Here is a 23,533-nt window from a genome sequence, read left to right on the forward strand (position 1 = left end):
GTCCTCTGACTCTGCTGTTCAGCCAGTTCCCAATCCATCTCACTGTCCACTCATCTAACTCACACTTCCTGAGCTTACCTGGGAGGATGTTAGTGGAGATAGCGTCAAAATCCTTGCCGAAGTCAGGGCAGGCAGTATGCACCGCTCGCTCTCCATCTGCCCAGCCAGCTGTGCCATCATAGGTGGCTTTCAGATCAGTCAAGCGTGCTTTGCCCTTGGGAATCTGTGCTGACCACTCCTGATAACCACCTTTTCCTCCACATGCTTGGAGATGACATCCGGAATATGCATGTCTTTTCCAAGTAAACATTTTGTAGATATTGTAAGGACATTACAGAACCAAGTACGTGGAAGAACAGCTGAACTATACAGCTGAGAGGTGCGGCTGACACACCTGAGGGACTGAGACAAGGTTGAGAATCAGGCCCATGCAAACCTCATGAGGTTCAACAAGGCCAAGTGCAAGGTCCTACAGCTGGGCTGAGGCAACCCCAGTATCAGTACAGGCTGGTTTGAGAGCAGCCCTGCAGAGGAGGACTTGGGGACACTGGTGGATGAAAAGCTGGACATGAGCTGGAGAAGGGAGACCTTACTGCAGCCTTTCAGTACTTAAAGGAGGCATATGAGAAAGATGGGGAAAGACTTTCTAATGGTTTTAAACTGCAATGAGTGTAGATTTACACAAGATAAAAGTTTGTGGGGGTTTGTTTGTTTGTTTGTTTGTTTGTTTGTTTTACAGTGAGTGGTGAAACACAGAGAGCTTTTCCAGAGAGGTTGTAGATGTGCCATCCCCGTAAACATTCAAGGCCAGGCTGGATGGGGCTTTGAGCAACCTGATGTAGCTGAAGAAGTCCCTGTTCACTGCAGGACAGTTGGACGAGATGACTTTAAAAGGTCTCTTCCAACCCAAACCATTCTATGATTCTACTTAATTGACGCAGACGACTAGAATTAGAAATGGTGCAGTCAAGATAAATAATTCAAGACCAGTTCCTCTAGTTCATGAGCCCTATTGCCAAGGCACGTACGCAGCACAGCAAATGTAAAGAGGCTTTGCCACAAAACTAAAAGGAGCTGCTATTTGTGAGGGTCTCAACTTCCCTCCAAGTGGGTTTCCCATAGTCACACAGCTACTTCTGCTTGCAGGCAAGGAGGCAAACCTGAGGCTCTGAACGGTGAGGGCGGTGAGCAGCAGAAAAACATCTAATTGCACACTACAGGAATTCATGCTTTAATATTAAATAACACGGGGCTGGAAAAGGAGTATCATTTTGAATTTTGTAAGCCAGCAAAGAAACACTAATTACAGTTTAGATTCCTAATAAAAGTTTTACTTCCACTTCACACTACATGGTGCAGCAGGGTTTAATTTTTTAAAATGTTTCTAGTCACAGTGGAAAATTACCATTTCCCAAGCTTCAATCAAATTCATACTGACTGAAATTCCCATGGAGTCACCTTATGCCTAGCATTATGTGTGGCTGTACAGCTATTCACAGGTACTGGCAGGACTCCAAAGGGAGAAGGTAGGAGCTCAGGAAATGTTGACACTAGTCGATTACTGAGGCTTGTCACAGTAACAGTGCTGCATGTGCTCACTGCCCCCAACACGTGCTGCTGACTTCAGTAATCCTTTCATTGTTCAGAACAGCACTGCAATGTACAGCACTGCTCTAGCAAACATTCTGTCACTGCTTCCAGCATGAACTCCTTCCATCCCACCCCTTTTCCATGGATTTAGTATTAATGTTTATTCTTAACAGAAGTTTTGATTCAGAATTAAGAAAACTGTTCTCATCTATGATTTTTTTTTTAGTTACCTGTTATTACTGGAAAATATTCCATTTCCTTTAATTGGAAACTTTAAAGTTTATCTGTGGTTATCAAGTAACATTTTTTGCTAGCTGTTAACAAGGAAGTAAGAAATGTTAACTTACAACTGGCAGACAAAGCTACTTACATGCCAGCACATAGATATATCCAAACAATACAAAGGAAGAAGAAGTTTTATTCCAAGTGTTAGGATCGAGGTGACTTTTGGAATACCCTTCATAAGCCTCTAATCCCCCCTCGCCCCCCGCCCCCAACTACTCTCTTTAACATCTCTGCAATTACTAGTTTAGATTTAAGAGCCTATCCGGGTAACACAAATATGCTCTGTAAAGCATTTTACACGTGCCCTGGAAACCTCAGTGCTGGTCCCATTACCATTGGTTTAATTGTCCTCATGAACCATAACTGTGGGCACTTCATTCCCCCTGCTTCACCTCCCCTCATCTCTGCCCTCTACTGTCCGCCCTACGCTCTGCCCATCTCTGGTTTTCGGTGTGTTCCAGCACGAAGGAGTGATACCAGCTTGGAACACATCAGCTGCTGCCTTCCAGAGGCAATTCTTCCCAAGGTCTGCTGACAACGATGGAAGTTTAGTTTGCTACGTCTTCCAAAGCAGAGATTGTGTTATCTCTCTTCTCTGCATTTTTTCCTTCTGACTTTTAGAGCTGTTTCTCAGTATTGCCTACAGCATTTCCTGGCATTTTGGAATTAAACGGATGCAGCATTTAAATACCTATTTTCAATGCCAGAAATGCCATCCAGTTGAGTATAAGATCCTGCAGGCTTAGATCATCAGCCTTTTAAACACTGCTTTGCTAAAGCTCCTTCTCTCTTTTCAAACATTCATTGACTCACTCTAGGCTTAAATACATCCTCAGCTCCATCCAAAAAGTGAGGTTAGTATCAGTGCTCAGCACCTCTAAAACTACTTTTAAACCTGACCAAGTAGCAGAAAGCAGCAGTCTATGGTTCCCAAGTATTTTACAAATGCATGGGAATATGTGACCAGGAACAATCTCTCCTAAAAGTCAGGCTCAAATTTCAGGAAAGAGTTAAAAGAATTTACATCATACGACTGCTTATCTGAGAACCAGTCTGATGCCAGGACCACAGAACGACTAGCTTTATGTAACCCATTTTAATATTGCAGCTGGATAGGAAATTAGAACATTCCAGTCTGGTCAGCAGATTCACCACAGACTTTGTTGATTAACAAAGGAGAACCAGGTATGTATAAGGTAACAGTTTCTGCAAGATTTCAGGGAAGGACAAAGGCAAATTGCAGAAGCCTGAAAACTTACTGAGTATCTGTTTAGGTGCACTACAGGACTCTGCCTTTGGAATGCTATTTACTGAGTTACAATAACCACCACCATTTCTCTTCAGCACTTCACCCAGTAGCCTGTCTGCAATGGCATCTCTCCATTTTTCATTCTCTGATGATTAATGCAAGTCACTGTATTCCATAATCCCCTGCCCTCCACAAACACACACAACAATTCCCTGCTCACCAGCACAACTGGTCTTTCTGGATGTTAGTACTGGATTTGAGAGGACAGGCTTATACACACTATTCAAGTTCTTCATTGTTTCTTCAAGAGAGAACTACTGTTATTTGACAAGTCAACCCAAGTGTGAAGGAAAGGGATTTGATGTAGTAAATTCTCAGACTGTAATGTGATATGTCCTGTTCAGTCCCATGTGGAGCTCAGCAGGATGACTGCAAAGGCTGTTTGGAGAACTGCTGTGCCCATTTTTCAAATACAAAACTCTAGTAAGATACCAAAGAACAGAAATCTCAGATCACTAAAGAATTCTTAAGTTCTGTATTATCCACTTCTTTCGTCCTGCCATTGCCTTGTCCAAATATGTTATGAATTGTAGCTTACAACAGAAAAAGTACAAAAGGGGAGTGTGCTCAATAGCAGTTACACAGTCCTGAACTTGCTCACAGAAAGCAATAATTGGGACAGAAAGTTTAAGGAGGATTACCTGCTGCTTCCCCCCAGCTTACAATGTTGAATGTTTTGCCATGCAGCTGTTATTTGGTAATAAAGCACAAAGGCAAAGACTGCCAGTGACGACTGCCAGTCCCCCCAAAGCATCTCCACCTTTGCCAGGAAACAGTGACATAAAAGGCTAAGGCATCTCTGTTTTTAATTAACTGTGCATCATGGGGAGACAGAGGGATGGACAATGCTTGAAACACTGCAAAGCAGGTAAATGTTTGCCTGCAATTACACAGCACTGACAGGTTTGAACCAGGTAATTCAGGAGGTTTCTTGCCTACCCAAAAGAAACAAAGTCCTGAAATTAAGAGAGATGCACAGGATATCATAAGTGGTATTATTTGACACAGCCTTCTGTCCAGCACTCTTTTGCTTCTACTGTGGCTATATTTAGTAAATAGAAGCTCATAAGAAGGAAAATTCTTTCAGATTCAAGACAAGGAGAGCCAAGAGTTATAAAAATATTACTTACTATACATTAGGGTTGTCCCAGCAACGCAAAACCAACCATAACATTATGAAGAGTGGAAGAAAAAAGCAGCACTTAAATTTTACAATGACAGCTTTTCCTCCATAGCACGGCTTCAATTTCAGTTGACGTTACTTCCATTGCTATGGCTGATAGATCAAAGGTTCAGGTAACAGGGGACAGCACACCCCTGCTTCCTTTCTTTTGGCAGCATACTGTTTCATGCTGCTCAAAATGATCCTTTTCTACATCTCAATAAAAACGGAGCTTCAACGTAACCAAAATAAAAGCTTCTCTAAATTGCTTTCCTTTTCACTCCTGCCTCCTTGCAGCACTGGAACTGGAGGGCTTCTTTTCCTGGCCCTTGAACTGCAGAGGTATCTGCTGTGCTCCCGGGCTGACTGCTGGATGTACACAGCCGCACGTATTCTCATGTGAACTGCATGTATTCCTTGGCATTCTTGACCCAACCTGGCAGGGCTTGGCTACGCAACACTTTCCAGGCTTCTTGATAATTTAATGCAGCTTCCTTGTAGTCCCAGTAGGTTTCTAGAGTCTTCATCCTGACAGAAAACATACAACAACGAAAACATTTCTATTATCCTATTGGATGTAACATCAAAAAGTGAAAAAAACAATCAAACATCTAAGAATATGATCATGCCCTATGAGCTCTTTCATGCTGCTAAGTGAAATTTGCTTGTGCTTGCAGGGAGCCTTGGAGAGGCCCAGGCCCTGAAGCTGCTCTATCTAGACACAACAACCCCTCTACCATGCTTTGTACAAACTCTCCAGCAATAGAGGTGTTATTGTTTGACTGTGTGACATCAGGTTACAGAAAGATTCCATACAGCAAAAAATGTTGAAGCAAAGCAGAAAAGGTAGCTAGAGATAGGAACTTTGAATTAGGTAGAAGTAGCTTTGTCTTGCTAGAAGGATGGATATGATTGCTGGCTGCAAAGGGACAAGGACGAACGAGACAGTTTTTCTTTTCCAACACAAAATAATGGGGAAAAGTGAGACAAAGGAGAATTTTTTTTTCTTCCTAAAGCAAAAGGGACTCGGCAGTTTTGGTGCTCTGCTCCCTGTCCTCATGTACCACCTGCTCCCCACAATCTCACCAGAACCACTGGTCACACTGCTGAGTGCACTATACCATCAATTTCCAAAACAGGGAAATTCAGGTCTAGTGTAGCTGAAAACAAGTGCCTCTATGACAATTCCATAAAGATTTTTTTCCTTTCCCAGCCTCTTTCATCTCCCTTTGCCAAACAGTCTGTCAGCCACATGTGGCACGTAACGTTTATACATTTGACCCAATATGAAGGGAAGATCACAGGCAACATGACCTTCACCAAGAAAGAACAGCCAGACTACTACAGGAACCCTAATCTAAAACAGCTGAGCTTGGAGAAGAGGAGACTGAGAGGTGACCTCATTAATGTTTACAAATATATAAACGGTGAGTGTCAGGAGGATGGAGCCAGGCTCTTCTTGATGACAACCAACAATAGGACAAGAGGTAATGGGTTGAAACTGGAACACAAGAGGTTCCACTTAAATTTGAGAAGAAACTTTTCTCAGTGAGAGTGGCAGAGCCTGGCCCAGGCTGCCCAGGGGGTTGTGGAGTCTCCTTCTCTGCAGACATTCCAACCCGCCTGGACACCTTCCTGTGTAACCTCATCTGGGTGTTCCTGCTCCATGGGGGGATTGCACTGGGTGAGCTTTCCAGGTCCCTTCCAACCCCTGACATTCCGGGATTCTGTGAACAGCTAATATGAGATGCTGTTTGCATCTTCAAAAAACAGCTACTTTTACTTACAAGGTCACACATTTTATACAGATGTAGTTATACAGAGTGATAAGGTCTCCCCTCCCCAGGTCCTGCACTTGGGTCACAACAACCCCATGAGCCCTTCAGGCTTGGGGAAGAATGGCTGGAAAGCGCCCAGTGGAAAAGGCCCTGGGGGTGTTGGTGACAGCGGCTGAACATGAGCCAGCGTGTGCCCAGGTGGCCAAGAGGCCACCAGCGTCCTGGCTGGTACCAGCACTGGTGTGGCCAGCAGGCCCAGGGCAGTGACCGGCCCTGTGCTGGGACCTGGGGAGGCCAAACCATGAATCCTGGGGTCAGTTTTGGGCCCCTCATGCCAAGAAAGCCCTTGAGGTGCTGGAGCGAGTTGAGAGAAGGGAAAGGAGCTGGTGAGGGGCTGGAGCACAAGTGTGATGGGAGCGGCTGAGGGACCTGGGGGGTTCAGCTGGAGAACAGGAGCTGAGGGGAGACCTTCTGATCTCTGAACTGCCTGAAAGGAGCTTGGAGCCAGCGGGGGTCGGGCTCTGCTCCCCAGGAACAAGCGCCAGGAGCAGAGGAAACGGCCTCAAGTTGCGCCAGGGGAGGTTGAGGTTGGATCTGGGAACAATTTCTTCCCCAAAGGTCTGTCGGGCATTGGAACAGGCTGTCCAGGGCAGTGCTGGAGTCACCATCCCTGGAGGTGTTTAAAAGACACATAGATGTGGTGCTCAGGGACATGGGGTAGTGGTGGACTTGGCAGTGTTGGGTTAATGGTTGGACTTGATGATCTTAGAGGTCTTTTCCAACCTAAATGATTTTATGGTCAAAGATCAAAAAATAATTATACAACACACATGTTTAGACTGGCTCAATCTTGTTACAGGTGAAACAGCTGTCTTCCTTTCATTTGCTGTGGACGCACATTGTCCTGATACAGATACAGATAGATAGATAGATAGATAGATAGACAGAGATAGATTCATTCCACCTGCCACTAAGCCAAGAGAGACTCCAATGCCTGGTTGTTCTTCATTTCTTCCTTGCTAAATGTTGCTCTTTTTCCTGAATCTGCCAGCAAATCAACAGCTCTTCAACTCATATCTGGCAGTCTGATTGAATTTAACTACAATACATATGGGATTTTTCTAACCTAGATTCTTGCAACAGACCTTTGTTTAGAAACTGTTACAGCAGACAGTAAGGGAAAGCACAGCTAGCACAAAAGCAGGATAGACTGAGGAGCAGCTCAGTATTTTCATCCCACTGTAGCAGCTACCAGAGCAGACACGACTGCAGCATCTTGGGGTCTCATTCTCCAAGCAGACGTCACTACAGGATTTAACAGTGGATGCAACAGAAATCTGCATTTTAAACAGCTTCCTCAAAGAGCTGCCAAAATCAAACAGATTTATTTAATTCATGCTCAACTTCCACATTAAACTTCTAAGACATTTTCGACACATATACCGGAAAAATACCTTCAAATTCAAAGTAAATCTGCCTGAAAACCTCACATGATTTGACTGTATCTTGGCTCTGGTTGGGCCATTAAGGCTCCGAGCATTAATGAAGAACCTGTGACGTTTTTTTGGCGGAAGCAAACACTAGTTTGCTGCCCCAAGCACAGTTCAGTACAATCATTAAATCTCCAACCTCTCCAGGTCTGCCTGACTACATTCCTTTTGTATTTCTCTTTACTATTTTAACCTTGCCCCTACACACTCTGGGTGAAAGAGACAGTGATATTAAAGACTGTGTGCCAGAGACATGAGAGGTGATCCACAGATTTCATTCTGAAAGGTACCACACTCTAGGAAAAAGCTTTACACTAATCACCATTATGCTTGAAAACATTAATGCTGAGCAGAAATGGGCTCACAAGCAAGGTAGCCTGCAAAGAAAAGCAATACTTTCTTCTCAGCAACAAACCTGCCTTTAACCCCATATTCAAACATTTACATTCAACCCATAATGCACTTTTGAGATTACAGACACATTGCACGTGAAGAACATTGACATAAGCACAAGGCATCAACCAAAACATTACTTATATACAAAAACTAATGAACGGCATCTAAGAGGCCAAAAGCTCTCAGATCTTCAATAAGTAAAAATATGTTGTGAATCCATAGTGACAGGGGGCCAGGAAGCCATGCTCGACCTGATTCTATTAGTATCTTCTTCAATGCTTCACATAAGATGCAGTCATTGCAGGCGAACTTGTAATTGACACCAATTGTGAAGAAGATACAGAATGAAGTCACAAGAGTGATGTAACTCAATGAGTTCAACTCTAATACAGCAAGCTTTAACAGTAAGGTATGGGTTTGCAGGGTTTGGAAGATTGTTACTGTAGTGCTGTGTCTAGCTTGAGAGACAAGATTTTCAAAACATTACCGAAATATTGGAAATTGAGCTTTGTGGCTTTTTCCAATGTCATCTGAGATACGGAAAAAATTAGTCACACGGAGGAAAAGATGCAGAAGCTCAATAGAGTAATTAAAGAAAAAAAAAAAGATCAACTCTTGAAATAATTATGCTGGATAAGTATTTTCATGGGGCAGAAAATACTACTTAATAAAAGGCTCTTCAATCTGGCAAAGACCTAACAAGCATCTGTGACATGCCATATAGAAGAGATTTTTTTAGATCAGAGGACCTAAGTGTCCCGCGGGCCTCTACGCACTGGTAGGGCTATCACAGGGCTATCACAGGAACTGTTTCATGTACAAGCTTTAAAAAGAAAATTCAGAAGGAAGCAGGAAATTGCAACAAAATTCTTACCAAATGTGTTTGTTTGCTTTATTTTAATTGGAGAACAGCAGTAACTGAAACTGCACCCATCCCACGACAGTTGCTTTCATTAGGTGATACTTCCTTACAATCACTCACAGTCACTCCAGCAGGAACTGTCGAGCAGTCACCTGGCAGCATCCTTTTGTTTCTCACAAATGAATGCTGGCAAAAAATCTTAAACATGAAGCCCAAGTGAAGGTCCTATACCTTAGTCTAGATATTTAAATGTTAAAGCCACCTGACAGTCCTTGCACTCCCCTGTACAACAGCCCACCCCTCCAGTCCGGTCTCACTGGGACTGGAATCGTCCATGCTGCACACTGAGTGGGAAGGAGAAGGAAAGCATGATCTTAATTGTGATGGCTCCTGACTGCAATTTAAGATAAAAGAAGATCAGTCATGCATTTAACAAGCTCAGCAAGAAACTCAGGGCAGGTTTATGTTACAAATTCTCCTTTAGATTCAGACGAAGGGTTGCACAGCCAGCCACACCTTGCATAAACAGCAATGCCTGGTGACCCCGCATGGGGCACACCACTGTATGACAAAGGAAAGCCTTCACTTCCTCAGGTGATGAACAAGGCACTTTTCTTTTTCTACCAGAAGGGAAGAAAAAAAACTCGCAACAATGCAAAACACCTCCTTTGCCATACTACCACCACCAGAGAATCGCCGTTCTTTGGACAGTGAGCACAGAAAATATGAAAAGAAAAAAAGATGGATTTATGTACCAGTAATTTCAAAACATTAACATGAAACAATATGTGAGAGGGAGTCAACAGAAGAGAATGAAGTATGGCAGGTAAGAGGTTATTAAAAAGCAAATACAATTTTGGATAGTCTAGCTAGAGAGATGAGCGAGAATTTAAGTAAGGTACAGAAGACAGAGATCACAGAAATTATCAGAAAGGAAAGTGGGACAGCACAATACAGCCCTATCTTGTTCTTTGTGAAGATGTAGCTAACGCCAGCCAAACACCACTTCATTCTCACAGTTTCAGCTGAAAGCACATGAACTTAATCCTGACAAAAGCAACTGCAGAATGTTATGCTTAGCACCTTAGCTGAGCTACACCACTGCAAATTCCTAAACTGACCTTGTAGGAGAGCCAGCAAAGTTAACCCTGCCCCCAGTGATTCTCTGGAGAGGAGCGATGAATGAAAGAAAGGAAGGCACAAAAAGCAAGACAAGTAGCTTTAGACAGAGGAAAAACAAAAGAACATCAGAATCAGTATACTAGCTCCATGTAAAGCTTTAGCTGCCCCAGTATCCCAGGTCTGATAGGGGCAACAGCAGATGAAGGGTTAAGTGAAAAATCACCCTTGTCCTAATATACCCTACAACTACCACGACAAGTTGTTCATCAGAGTTTAAAGGACTACAGAATGAGCTGCCCTTGATGGAGCAGAAAGGATGGGAGGCAAGAGACCACAAAATGGACTAGAAGAAGCAGGACAGCAACTTAGGGGCAAAGTGGGAAAAGGAAGCAGGGTGAAGCACAGCACTTGAGCTGGCCCTTTTGGGGGAGGAGATAACAAGATACATTTGAATGTGAAGAAAATACAAAACTGGGTTAACAGTTAAATACACAGGAGTTCACAAGAAACAATTTGAGGGTGTGTGACTTCTTATCTGAAGTCCACTCAAATTCAGCCGACAAGGAGGCAAGGAAGAAAAGGAAGAAAACACATCAATATTTTATAAAAAGGAAAGGGAAGAAGGAAACAGCAATGCAAAGACATTTTTTTATTTTGCTTTTTAAGTGAAGAGTGTAGAAAAAGTAAAGACTTCAAAAGGAAAGCAACTGCATGAGCTGACTGGTGAGCTAGCACCTCTGCTGTGTAAGCAGAGTTTGTGCAGCCTAGACATGATCCACATGTGCAGATCAGCTGGACCTTGTCAGCTGAAGCCCAGACAGAAAAATGGTAGAGGACAAAAAAGTCAAAGGAAATTACAAAGCCACTGGAGTCTACAAAAGCCCTGAGGTGAAGTGACTTTATGTAAGCAGCACGTGATCAGCACAATGAGTCACCTACCCAATAATGCACCAGCTCACACTCTATCCTGCAGAAACTATGATGGCTAAACAAGAGAGAACAAACTCCCACCCAAAAAAGGCTAATAATTGTATATTTTAAGCTGAATTAAGGAGAAAGTGCACCTTTATTTACAGAATCAGCTGAAACCATTTCAGCAAAAGCATGGCTCATGTTGGCATCAGAGCTTCAAAACAGTTATGAGACACTTCTATAGACACAGAAGGTAACTGCAATCTTTAATTCACAAAACTCAAAAGCAAGTGAGATCAAATAATTAAAGACCCAGGGTACACTTACTTTGGCTAAGTTCATCTCATTTAATGTCTTGGGCCCATGAAAGACGGAAATGGCCTGTCTCCCCTGCTTCCAACCACACATCCCTCCTACTTGCTTTGTGTGGGTTTTATTATCTGTTTTAGCTTTCCATGAGCTATTTCAGCTTATTAGTCCAACAGAAAATATAGAAGACAAGGAAACTGTTTTCTGCCACCTTAGCTAGTTGAACTGGCTCCCCATTAGGCTGGAGAAGTGCTATTGATAAAAGGGAGAAAACAGCAATGTACAGCAGTAGCAGCAGCAGCGCCTGCTGCAGGACCATCCCCATCAGCAGCTACAAGCAGCTAAGTTAGCTTCACAATTGGTATAACTGCATCCCAGAGCTGGCAAAACCATACTTGGAAATGAGTTCAAAAGAAAATAAACCTTGCAAAGCAGTGGATTTGGAACTTTCTACATTACTCAAAATCTCTACACCAAAGTGAGAGATAAGTTTCTGTATATATGAAGCTATGCCCTGCTCTACGGTAGCTAATTGGGCTGGAATACCAACAAATATGTAATGCACGCAATGCAATGCCAGACTGGATGATTACCGCAAGAAACTTCAGTCTGATAAACCAAACTTGTTTCTAATAATGTGACATAAACCTCCAAGCATAGCTTCCTCAGACAAAAGCTTCTTTCTGCTCTTTCCAGGCGGTCTCCATCTATGTAACATCTGCATTGCAGAAAGAGCCGACACAGTCTCACTCACGAGCTCTTACTCCATCATACACTCAGATGAAAAAAAATGTTACCCTTGACTTCTCTAAAAATATATACTTTTTTTTTTTTAAACTCAAACTCTTCCTTCTTGTGAAATAAGGTGGGCTGGACTAGATGATCTCCAGAGGTCCCTTCCAACCCCAACCATTCTGTGATTCTGTGAAGTGGCATTTGGTAACCCCATGACGATTTTGGGATGGAGGGTTTGACCACTACCAAGGGTACAGTGCTGCAGGCAGCTGATATAAACAGCTCATGTTTTCAAAAAAATACCACCTCCTCATGTCCCTCTGCGCTCCTTGGTCCCAGCGGTGCACGGCCACTTGAACCCAGAGGGGAGACAAAAGGAAAATGAAAAGTAGAGTTTTCTGTCCAGACAGCAAGTTGAAGGGGCGTAGGGGTGCCCAACAGACACCAGATCCAGGCTCTCTTGGGCCAGGAACAGTGTTTACCCTTCTGGAAAGCAGTAAGCCTTCACAAGAGATCAGCTGCCTCAAATTCTTACCTTAACTCCACACAAACAATCCACCTGAAATTTCTTCTGCCCATCATTAATGCATGAGATGCGATAGCTATTTCTCCAAGAAGGTGATTAAAAAGACCAAAAAGAGAGTCTTCCTAACCCATCAAGCACATGCCATATTTTTCAAGTATCAAATTTTAACAATGAACTCATCTAAGGTGAGATTCATGAGCAGATTCTGATATCATCACAGCATTGAGTTTCATTAAGATACATTAAGATGTTTCTTAAGATACTTGAGTTTCATTAAGATATAAATCAATCTTCTAAATATAACAAGAATGTCTTTACCGGAGAGTGTCTGGCAGATCCTCTTGTGAAATACTTGTCACCAGCTTTTTGAACGTATGGAAGAGTTCCACTTTACAGATCTTGGATCTGATGGGGAAAAAAAAGAAAAGAAATCAGAAATTCTGATAGAAAAAAGCAATCAGAAACGCACTGCTCAGAGCAGTACATCCCAGCTGAACATTTCTGATACAGGAATTATGTTCACATCTCAAAGAATGTAAAAGTTCTCCACAATTTCTCTTTTCCCACTCCATCTGAGCTGCCTGGCTGCCTTTTCCCTTTGTTTTCAATGTCATATTGACAAAGAGCTGCACTGCCGCCCTGTCCCAGCCAGCACTGGCGGTTTGCAGAGAACATTTTAACATCCCCGCGCTGTTACCTGTGCGAGACTCACTGTCCTGTCCGCTCAGAACCGCAGCCAGGTGCAGCCAGGCCCACAACTGACCAAACAAGCACAGAAAGACCCCAAAAGCTTGTTCAAACAACAAAAAAATTAGTATTACTCAGAACAAATAAAATAATCAGAATAAATATCTGGAGTAATGTTGCCCTTTTCACAATGGTGACAGGACACATTCAGCAACAGCTGCAGGGCAGTTAAATACAAAGAGAGTCATAAAAAAGTACAACGAATCAAAGTCTGAAAGGTCTTTGGAAGATATCATATGCATCTGTCGGTTTTAAGCCCTTTTCCTTCCTCAAAGAGAAGGTAACAAGATGAGCTGCTTATAAAGCATAGTTTGTATTTGAAAGCCTCGGCTATATTCTCTATTTAATTAAATTATTTTTATACACTTGTCTTCACCACAACTGGTTCAGGTCTCCAATATGTGCAAATACTGATACTCCAGAAGCCTTGGGGGGAATAAAAAAAACCCTTCCTATTTTGCTAGCATATTCTTTAAGAACCCCCAAACTGGCATGCAAAGATGCTCTAAGATCTCATCTCATGTTAATCTGTCGAGGGTTTATATTGTACATTTTGGTGTTTGAGTTAATATAGCATTAACAAAAGCACATACCAGACATCTACTTACAAATTCCTTTTAGTCAGCTTTAGCTTCCTTCATATTTACTGTTACCTAGCACACTGAGAGGGAAAAAACCCTAAACAACACCCCCACCAATCACCCTGAGATTCCTCAAGGGTACAACACAAACAGAGTAGAAAAAAAGTCTTGCCTATTATTAAACACCCCTCCCAAAAAGGCTTTACTCCTTATTTTCAATATAAAAGTTCCTTTTGTAAATGTTTATCACAAAAGTGTAAACAGTTTACTGATTCCTTGACACAGTTTCAATCCTGATTTCCTAAGGAAAACAGTCCTTTGCAACCACACAGTCCTGCAGGCTCTGCAGTAACTTTTGAATGCTTTAGGGAATATCAAGCACATGGAAAAAAAGAGAAGGATCTCTCAAGAGTAATTAAGTTCTTACAGTTTTGTTCAAACTGGTAGCTAGCTGATGGCTCTACAATTTTAATACTGCTGTGTAACAAATGTGAACCCACTGAGGAAATGGAGCTGGTTGGCTCTTTCACGTGTTTTCTAGAATATGTTACACACCACATATTGGAAACTAATATTCTACAGTGCACATAAAGCCCGTCTCAGAAGACACACTAAGTCGCCCAGGTCACCTGTGCTAACAAAATCTCAGGATTATATTTTTTCTCACAGAAAGCCTGGAAAAAATGAACAATACGGCCACTGATAAATCAGTAATACAAGCAGCCAACCACCAAAACGTGACCCCAACCTCAAGCTGAACTTCCACAGACCAGAGATAATTTTGGTCACTTCACCTAAACTGAGGAAAGTGGAGAGAGATGAAGACATTTGTCTGCAGAAGTTTACAAGTAATCCCTCTCAACCACAAGAAAAATACGTAACTCCTTCTTTAAACATTAACAGTGGATAGAAGGTTATGATGTTTCTTAAAGAGCACAGTGTCAAAACAACAACTGGAAAGGTGACATGTTTTGCATTAGGAATCTGTTGTAAGCATTTCATAACATTTTCAAACTTCAAGGCAGAAAGTCACATTTCAAAAGCAACACTTCACAATCACACATCCAGACCTGTAACACACAGATTTCCTTCATAGCCATCAACCCAAACGATACAAAGCAAAAGTTCTACAAACTTCATCAATAAATAAGCTGCCTTCTAATAAAAATTTATCATAGTCCCCCACCACCATTATCTACAATGGTGTCTTTAATCACCAGTGACAAAGAATAGGATAAACTTGTTAACCCTAATTCAACTTTAGTCATTCCAACATGTCCTTACACAGTGACTCTTCCTCCGCTCCCTGCCTTTTCCCTTTCTCCCCACTCGGTGGATTTGTTTCTGCTCTGACAACACACTACACATCACATGAGCTAACAGAGGCACGTGTGCTAACAAATTAGGTACATGCATCCAGATATCACAAGGTTCTCACACCTGCTCTGCTGGCTCCCAATCCTCTTCTTTGTTGTTCCCTGCCGGACGCCATCCGAAGTGACATCCAGAGGCTGCTCAGGGACCGCGCTCCAGCTGATAGCTGAGGAACAACAGAGATGTTCTCATCGCAAGAGCAGGACTTAACAGCTCCTTCCATACTGTATGCTCACAGGATACCACGCTGCTTCCCGAAATAACTCAAACTATAGAGAGGACCATGTTTCTCTAGGGCCAGTACTCTAATATCTAAAAGAAATGGTAAATTATTTTTAATAAAAGATTATATATATACACATACACAGAACTTTCATCTTAATCAGGTCCTCCAAGAATCCATGCCTCTAAATATTTGGCCTCCAGCTTTCTAATTCTCCCCTTTTTAGGGGTATTCTACTTTCTTTTGTGCATCCTGTCTGGAAAAGGTAGCATATTAACAGATACAAAAATGATCTGCCACCCATAGCCTAACCAAGAGTTCCTTTAACTTCTTCTGCCTTGAGGCAATTTTTGTTCCCCAAGTTCTCCCATTTCTGCGTTCCTAACAGGCAAAGCAGTTGCACATGCATTAACTCTAAAGACAATTTTCACAGCTTCTCTCCTTTGTGATGCTGTCTTGCTGTTCAAGATGTGCAAAAAATACACCATATTATGGAAACTGGTTATGTTAATAACACTTGTATTATGATTCCACTGTATGCTGCAATTGCCATACTCTGCTAAGTGTAAACCATACTTGCATTGTGATTTAGGTACAATGCTATATCACTCTAGTATATTAAAATTGTGTGTAATGTCAGGTAATGTTAAATACATACAACTGGTATTAAACATTAAACCCTCCACATGTAAAGTATCTAAAACCACCTGGTCAGAGGATATCAGATTCTGACAAGCAGGTAAAAATTTACTCAAAAATGAAATTATTTTCTGTTCTTTCATTTAGTCACACTAATTGCAATCTTCAGAATCTTAAACAGAACACATTTTTCTTTTCAAAAGTGCCAGGTGAAATGTTCTTACCAAACAGATTTCAATACCTAGTGTAACAGTCCTGAATTCAGAGTTTATTCTGTTTTTTACCCCCTCAAGAAAAAAATCAACTTCCATAATTCATACGTGCGAAAAAGCGTGATAAAGCATCACTTGTCTTTATTTAACAGAATTGCCTGAGTAACTGTACAGAAAGAAAGGCATACACAGGACTTTAGTCACAGTTGGCTTCAGATCTTTTTTGCTAAGTGAATTAGCACAGTTTTTCAATGATGGATTTTGTTTCCTATCTCACAGAATCAAAATCTTTCCTGGCACCTGTAAATAACTCCAATTTAATTAATCTGAGTTCTGTCAAGGAACCCTTTGCTTCCATCCTATTTTATCATCAGCTCCATCATAGCAGAGCAAGTTCCGTTTCCAGGTGACAGAGGAGCACACAGCAGCAGAAGGCAGGCGCGTCTCCGTTTACAGAAACTGCTTAACTATACACACACTGCGGCAGCTCCACTGTTTTTCTTTCCCCAAACGAGACCATGTTGCCACATCCCAACGTGACTTGCATATTCATTCATCGCCATGACAAAAAAATGCCATGTCCAAAGCCTCTATCAATGAAAACGTTTACACTATACTATTCTGTATTCTTTCTACGTTTACAGATTTCTGGAGCAACTACGAGCAGAACTCAGCATGGCAAGTCTTCTCTTCATTACCAAAGAGAATGCAAAACTAACTGAAACAAGAAGTCTCTTGATATTTTTGTTTCCTTATTACTCTCAGAACTTCGCTTTTTCTGGTTATTTTCCATCTTTGTTTAGATTATAAATTCTTAATGGCATCAACCAAGTGTTTATTCAGCCTGAAAACTCCCTGCATGGGACTAGAGGCTGAGCTGAATATTATTATTTAACAATTAAGTTCTGGCCTAGCAATGAATGATGTTCCATTTTAGGAAACCACCCAAACCACCTAATTTCTATTTGGACTTGTGCATGCAGTTATGCAACCAGCCCAAGTTAACTCACCTGCACTGCAAGGAACAAGTTTTGTTTTGCTGTGAGTGTGAAGCTCCCGAATCGCCTGACGGCTGTGTTCAAACCGGAGCCCTGACTGCAGCAGCTGAACCTCCTGGGCGAGAAAACCGGCTGGTAGAACTGAGATGTGCTGACACCTAAAGCAAACATGGAAAAATGCAAGCGATTTTAAGTCTGGTCTTCCCAAACAAGCCCATTTTCAGCAATTTCCCTTCATGATCTAAAGCATGTTATTTTTACTTTAAAACTGAATTGAATATGAGTTACAGAAGAGAGACAAGGAGGTTTGGGAGCATTCTTCCCTTACAAAAAGTATTTGTTAAAAAAAAGCGCCACAGTTTAAGACCTTGTCCATCCTAGAAAAACTACGATGAACTGATTTCAAAAGGTCTAGTTAAAAGCTAGCATTATCAATATAGATAAGGTATACAGGATAAAAACTGCAATATACTTCTGCAACCACAATGAAAAACAATAATCTTAACATATTTACACAGTCAACCATATTACATTAACAACTGTTGTTATGAACCTAAGGGTTCATAATCAAAGATTAGAAAGATATAAAATAGACTTACAGTTCCATGTACAGGCTCACAGTGGTTACCCTAAACTACCATTACTCACTGAATGGAATATTAACCTCCTGGAAAAATTTAAGTTTGGATCCAAGCTTAGGAAGACAGTGTAAAGTAAACTGGTTTTCCTACAAGTCCCTTCAAAGCAGGTTTAAAATACCGCATCTTTTACTTGCTGGAAAGTAAGTCTGAAAGCAGCGTGTCTAAAATCAGCAAAAGCTTCAGAAGAACTAAGAAGTTCATTTAATGCTAAGTTATAAAAAGGCTTGTGAAGACAAGCAGAAAGACATCCCTCCCACAGTGCAAAGGACGACCTGTGCATTCATTGGGAGCCACTTCTGTCAGATTGCCTTTGGGATGGACAGATTGGGGAGCTTTTAAATTTGATTTTAGGAATGGTCCTGCAAGAAATAAAAGCTGCTTTTGCTCACCGACACAATTCTGTAAAAGGGAACTTAGAATGACACTGTGGAATATGGATAACTGAATAAATCAAAACTTTGCTAGACCCTACTTGAGGAAATAAAATCGGGAAGAGGGCAAGGAAAGTTCAATTTCACTAAAAAGCTTCACTATGCTGAGTTTGTGTCCTTCCAGCTGCTTTTTCTGCTGGAAGGTCTCTAGAAAATCTCAAGTGGCTTATGGCTTCTCACTGTTCTGTGAAGGGAAACCAAGGGGATCCTGAATCTAATGGAAATTCTTTGTGAATCTTCATCTGACCTATCAGCCGTAGTCACCTTTTCTCCATACTACACAAGGCTACTTTCAGAAAATGTAAGTTTGCGGAAAGTCACATCTTCTGCAAATGCCTTTGGTGCAAAGTCCCGATATGTGTGTGACATGACGCCTTCCATAACTCACTGACTCGACACAAGCTATCTGATTCCCAAAGGAGAGTACTTACCTTTCAATAATTGCTCTCCGCATGGCTTCTTGGCTATACGGACACTTCCCCACTATAATTGCTGACAGATACACTGGAGACTGCAGGAAATGCATCAGAAGAGCTCCCTGACACCCTAACACATTCCAGCGAGCCAGTTTATCACTGCAGGACATGGAGCACGTTCTGTCCCCACGACCTGGCTTCACTCGCAATAACCCCACACAGTGATAGCCCAGCCCTGGCACTCGGGCATCAGCCAGCTCTCCGGGTACACATTTTGCTCCAGTTCTATGAACATCTACCACCTTCAGTCTCCCTATGGTAGTGTCCTGATTAGCTTTTTGTATCTCTGCAGAACAGTCATAACTCTTTGGATCTGTGTTGTCTTCTCGTTCCACAGATACCTGCTGAACAGCCAGGTCTTCAGTGATTACGGAAAAATAACCATCATCAGTTTTCATTCTCTTGATTGCATGATTACTTGCTGTTTCATCAGATTTCCTTTTATCTTCTGGATTCAAATGATCATGGTTACTTCTATGCTCTGCTGATTGTCCAACTGCATCACCTGGCTCAGAAAGCTGGTTCTCTGGTTCACTAATTGGAATAATAGAAGCATCTCCACCTAAAACAAAAGTAGTAACATCAATATTGGCTAAACCCACATCTCTCATGTCTGGAACACATCACATCAATAATATTACAGCTACTATTAGCTTCCACAGATTTGCAATCAGGAAAATTTAACTATGAGAACATACTTTTCAAACAAGGTTGCCCTGTACAATGATTAATCAGACTTCACTGACATTTTAAGCCAATATATATTTAATTTTGAGTTTTGTTTTCTACCTAAGAAATAATCAAAAAAGCAAAATTTAAAACAAAAATTATAAAGCAAAAGGTGTCAAAGGCACTTAACAGACTACAAGCAGAGCTGAAGACTTGCTGGAAAACCAGTCTGATCTAACTAAACCATACGAACCTCAAAAGAATTATTAAAGAATAACATAACAAATAAGGACAGAAATTTTAATTTGTATCACTAAAACAAGCTAAAAACCAAAATTCTGAAGCTCAGTTCAAAACAAACAAAGCCTGGCAGGCACATGAGGAAAATGCAGGCAGGGCGCTATTCTTGCTATTAGCTTTGAACATGCAGATTCCATTTGCGTCCTCATTAACAGAGAAAACCATTATCATATATTCCAGCAATGCCGCCAAAATAATGAAAATGTATGAGCAATCAATTCACTATGCAAAATATTGATGAAGTATATTTTGAGAGTGCTTAGACTTCCTTGGTAACAAACTAAGAGTTGAAGACCATGCTGGTAAGAGTGTGGTAACATGGAGACATCCGATAAGCTGGTAGACCAGCAGGATGCATTCCTGCTTTTTGCCGATACTCATCTTTGTGTGTTTTCAAAAAACCAGCACCACAAAGAGCATTTTCCATGACAAATGAAAAGTTGCGTTCCATTCCATACGAAGTTTTGGGTTGGACTGGTGGTTTGTGAGTAAATCTTTTTTTGGTGGTTTTGGGGGGAGTTTGGTATTGGTTCTTTCTGGTTTTGTTTGTTCTGATTTGGGTTTTTGTCTGTTTTCTTCACTTTCTTGGTTTTGCTTGTTTCATGGTTTGGTTTTTTTGCGTGCGTGGCTGCGTGCTTTTGTTTTAGGAACTGTGGTAAATATCAATGTTTTTATTAAAAATTGAATCCAAGGAGACAACCTATAGAGCAAAGCAACCAGGAGATAGGGCAGAACCTCTGACAAGTATCTTAGTTTCTGGAAATGAAAATAGTAGCCTTTATTGTTTAAAGAGAAACATCCCACTATATAATGAGCAGTATATCAGATTTACTGAGTTCTAATTAATCATATCCAGCGAGATAAAATGCTAAATGTATCTGTGGAAGACCAGTCAATACATCTTATGGCACAGACTGATAACATGAGTTCTTGCCCCACTGTCAGTCCAGACCAAAGAGAGACCAAAGAAAGGCAAGGGGCAGAAAAGATTCTACAAGCGGGAGCCACGACATTGGTTCCCTCCAGCATTACTCACATGGGGTATGACTGGAGAAGAAAACAAACATGATATTCGGTTTGAGTTTCCATTTCCCAGTTTCAGTTCCCGGAATAAAGATATTGCATTGCTGATGGGAAGCTGCCAGCTGCACCTGGTGGAGAAGGTACCTGTTAGGCAGAAAGTTTTCATGAAACATGTATTTCATTTTTGATGCATGGGAAAACACCAGATTTAGATGCCCGCTTGTTCTTTCCCGACAAAGTCTGTGAGGAACCAATCAGCTATGCTTCCAGAGGTAGATGGCATCCAACATGCTCCCTAAACACAATCAATCACTGGAACCTCGAAGGGTTGGATTCAGTGGTGTTAACGACCTCCTTAAATCATACAACTAAGTTCCAACTCATCTGATGGTGTGAGAGCCACTTTAGTGGCATCAAACCACAAGAAACGTCCTCGTGCCTGCAGCATTACTATTTTCCTGGCTCAGTTCCTTGAACCAACTTATCCCACGAGAATAAGAGGAGTGGTATGTGGGAAATAGCACAGAGACTGTCCTTGACAGCTGGTCGTCAGAGCAGCATTGACATCACATGAAATTAGATCCTAATTCTTCCTACAGAGGCTCCACAAGAAAGAGGAAGAAACAGACTTTTGTGAGAGGACCTTAACACCATTTAGAAGTGTAAAAATGAGGTTAAACTCCTGCTAACAAAGGGGAAAAAAAGCATTGCCTACACTGAAGTAATACTGTCTCTTTCACTACAGTCTCATCCCCGAAGCTGCAAAATCTGGCTATTTCAGCTGTAGGTCAAAACCATTTGTATTGCAACAACCAGCCTCAAGTGTCACTGAATAACAGCACGTGAACTTCATGGCTCACCTCTGGAAGCTCCTTTTAGCCACAACTTCAGCATGACTGTCATTCAGAATGTCTCCTAAAGCAACAACCAAACAAGAACACACATCGTTACCAAAAAGGAGATGAACAAAGCAAACAGGATTTGACAGATCACAGCTCTCTGGCTGCCTAAGCGCCTCTCTTCTTGACAAGATGAGGTCTGCCTTTCACTTCTGGCTTCAATCCACAAGTCTGAGCTCAATGCCTTGGACATTTTCATTGATTTTATGATAGTAGCAAGAAAGAAGGTAGCACAGGTAGCCTACTCTTGGATTTTACAGCATACTTACCATTTTTTCTCATTTTGCTTTGGCCAATACATTTTGTTCCACTTCCCACGGCAACAACTTCCTTTCTTACTAAAAAAAAGAAACAACATTAACTGAATGAACTATCTCCAGAAGCACTGCTCTCATACAGTCACTCTGGTAAAACAACACACAGAACATTGTGTAGAAGGGAAGGTACAGGGAAGCAGGCATGTGGCATTCCAGAAAGGAAACACTACCAGCTGGAAAACTGAACTTAACAGGCAGAAGCACTTGTGCTAAGAAAGTCTATGATTCCATAGCAGGACTGCTAACCCGGGCCAGGCAGCACACAGTGGACACTGGCGTAGGATTCCTCAAACACAGGACAAAGAAGCACAGGACACAATCTGCATGACAACATGGAAGCACCACTAAGGGGAAAAAAGATGATGGTGAACTAACACAAACACACAACGTACTAATGCAGTCTGTTAAAGGACAGCAAACAGAGACCTTTCTGGGATTCCCTCAAATAGTAGCCAAGCACACTCTCACAAGGGTTTACATACGGAATGCAAGTCCTGTCTAGACTTTCAGCACTTATTGAACAGCTAAATACAGGTTTTCACCTTCTTAGTTACAGACTGGGAAGAACAGCATTTCACTATAATCATCTCTTTCCAGACAGGAACTCTAAAAGCTTTAACAATCACAGAAAGAACTTGGGTGGAGACAGAAATGGAACAGGAAGAGGTGTATGTTTTTTTTATTTTTGAAAGTATTTTGGAGGCGGGGAAAAAAAAGGCAACAAGGACTGACACCCCAATCCTCACAACTCATTCTTACCCTGAAGATTCCCTGGGCAAGCAAGACCCTCTCTTTGGGTTGCGGACTCCACTTTGACAACAGCTGCCAGTGAAGTCCATTCCCTGTTTGGATCTGGTTTCCCCTGCTTAGGGAGTCTGGTCTTATAATGCAGGTAACACAGCTCAGCAATTTCATCAGCTGTCCATATGGCTCCTGGTGCAATCGCAGATTCTAAACAGAATTGGATTCCATCACAAGAGATTAACAACCCCCATCCCCTCAGACCCTACGGCCTTGCTCTGCACAACACTCTCCTGTACCAGACTCCAATATCCGAGGCCCCTTCAGGTTTATTTATAAGATGCTTTCAAACTCACTCTCGCTCAGCACCGGTGCTGGAGCCCGTACAGCCGCAGCAGCAGGTGAGGTTGCCGAGCTACGCTCTGCAGCGCTACCGCTACCGCACCCACCGCGCCCCGGCCCCTGCGGGCCCTGCCCCGCACCTGAGGCCGCCGCGCTCATCCCGAGAGACCTCCGGGCCTCCCGGCCACCGCGGCCGGGGCACGCACAGCTCCGCAGCCCGGGCTGCCGGCGCCCCGGACGAGCTGCTGCAGCGCTCAGGCGTCCGCCACACCGCCCTGGGCGCCGCCGCGGTCGCGGAGGAGCCGCCGCCGGGGTCCGGTAGAACTGCCGCTAGAACCGCCGCGCCGGTGGCAGCAGCGCGCAGCCGCCCCCCCGCGCGCACGCGCAGCCACCGCCCCTCCACCGCGCGCATGCGCAGCCATGCGTACGCGCAGCCGCCCCGCC

At 42.4% G+C, this 23,533-nt stretch overlaps 1 protein-coding gene across 5 annotated transcripts; it reads right to left on the minus strand.

Annotated features, from left to right (window-relative positions):
- Nucleotides 1-245: 245 nt before the first annotated feature.
- ADAT1 (adenosine deaminase tRNA specific 1) lies at nucleotides 246-23,405 on the minus strand. Of its 5 annotated transcripts, XR_013922694.1 has the most exons (11): nucleotides 23,104-23,405; nucleotides 22,766-22,957; nucleotides 21,959-22,027; nucleotides 21,651-21,705; nucleotides 20,804-20,934; nucleotides 18,754-19,360; nucleotides 17,263-17,408; nucleotides 15,245-15,344; nucleotides 12,795-12,881; nucleotides 4,315-4,874; nucleotides 246-402 (listed from the first exon to the last, which is right to left on the minus strand). XR_013922694.1 is itself a non-coding variant. In XM_080351899.1 (10 exons), the coding sequence occupies exons 2-10, from the start codon at nucleotides 22,843-22,845 to the stop codon at nucleotides 4,742-4,744; spliced, it is 1,404 nt and encodes a 467-aa protein (XP_080208025.1). In that variant the 5' UTR covers nucleotides 22,846-22,957; nucleotides 23,230-23,405; the 3' UTR covers nucleotides 3,487-4,741. The 5 variants fall into 5 exon arrangements, 4 of the variants coding, with proteins under 4 accessions (XP_080208025.1, XP_080208023.1, XP_080208022.1 ...); XM_080351899.1 differs by lacking the exon at nucleotides 246-402 and having other exon boundaries at nucleotides 3,487-4,874; nucleotides 21,959-22,023; nucleotides 23,230-23,405; XM_080351897.1 differs by lacking the exon at nucleotides 246-402 and having other exon boundaries at nucleotides 3,487-4,874; nucleotides 23,230-23,405.
- Nucleotides 23,406-23,533: the final 128 nt, after the last annotated feature.

Source organism: Nesoenas mayeri (assembly GCF_963082525.1).
Source record: "Nesoenas mayeri genome assembly, chromosome: 12".
Lineage (NCBI taxonomy): Eukaryota > Metazoa > Chordata > Aves > Columbiformes > Columbidae > Nesoenas > Nesoenas mayeri.

What these genes read in the sequence shown, in the direction of transcription:
- ADAT1 (XM_080351896.1), bottom strand. Translation starts at nt 23,248, where the DNA reads ATGAGCGCGGCGGCCTCAGGTGCGGGGCAGGGCCCGCAGGGGCCGGGG. An exon ending in AGCACCGGTGCTGAGCGAGA is followed by an intron (nt 22,958 to 23,103) that starts GTGAGTTTGAAA and finishes AATTCTGTTTAG; the next exon opens with AATCTGCGATTGCACCAGGA. An exon ending in AAGCAAAATGAGAAAAAATG is followed by an intron (nt 21,706 to 21,958) that starts GTAAGTATGCTG and finishes TTGTTGCTTTAG; the next exon opens with GAGACATTCTGAATGACAGT.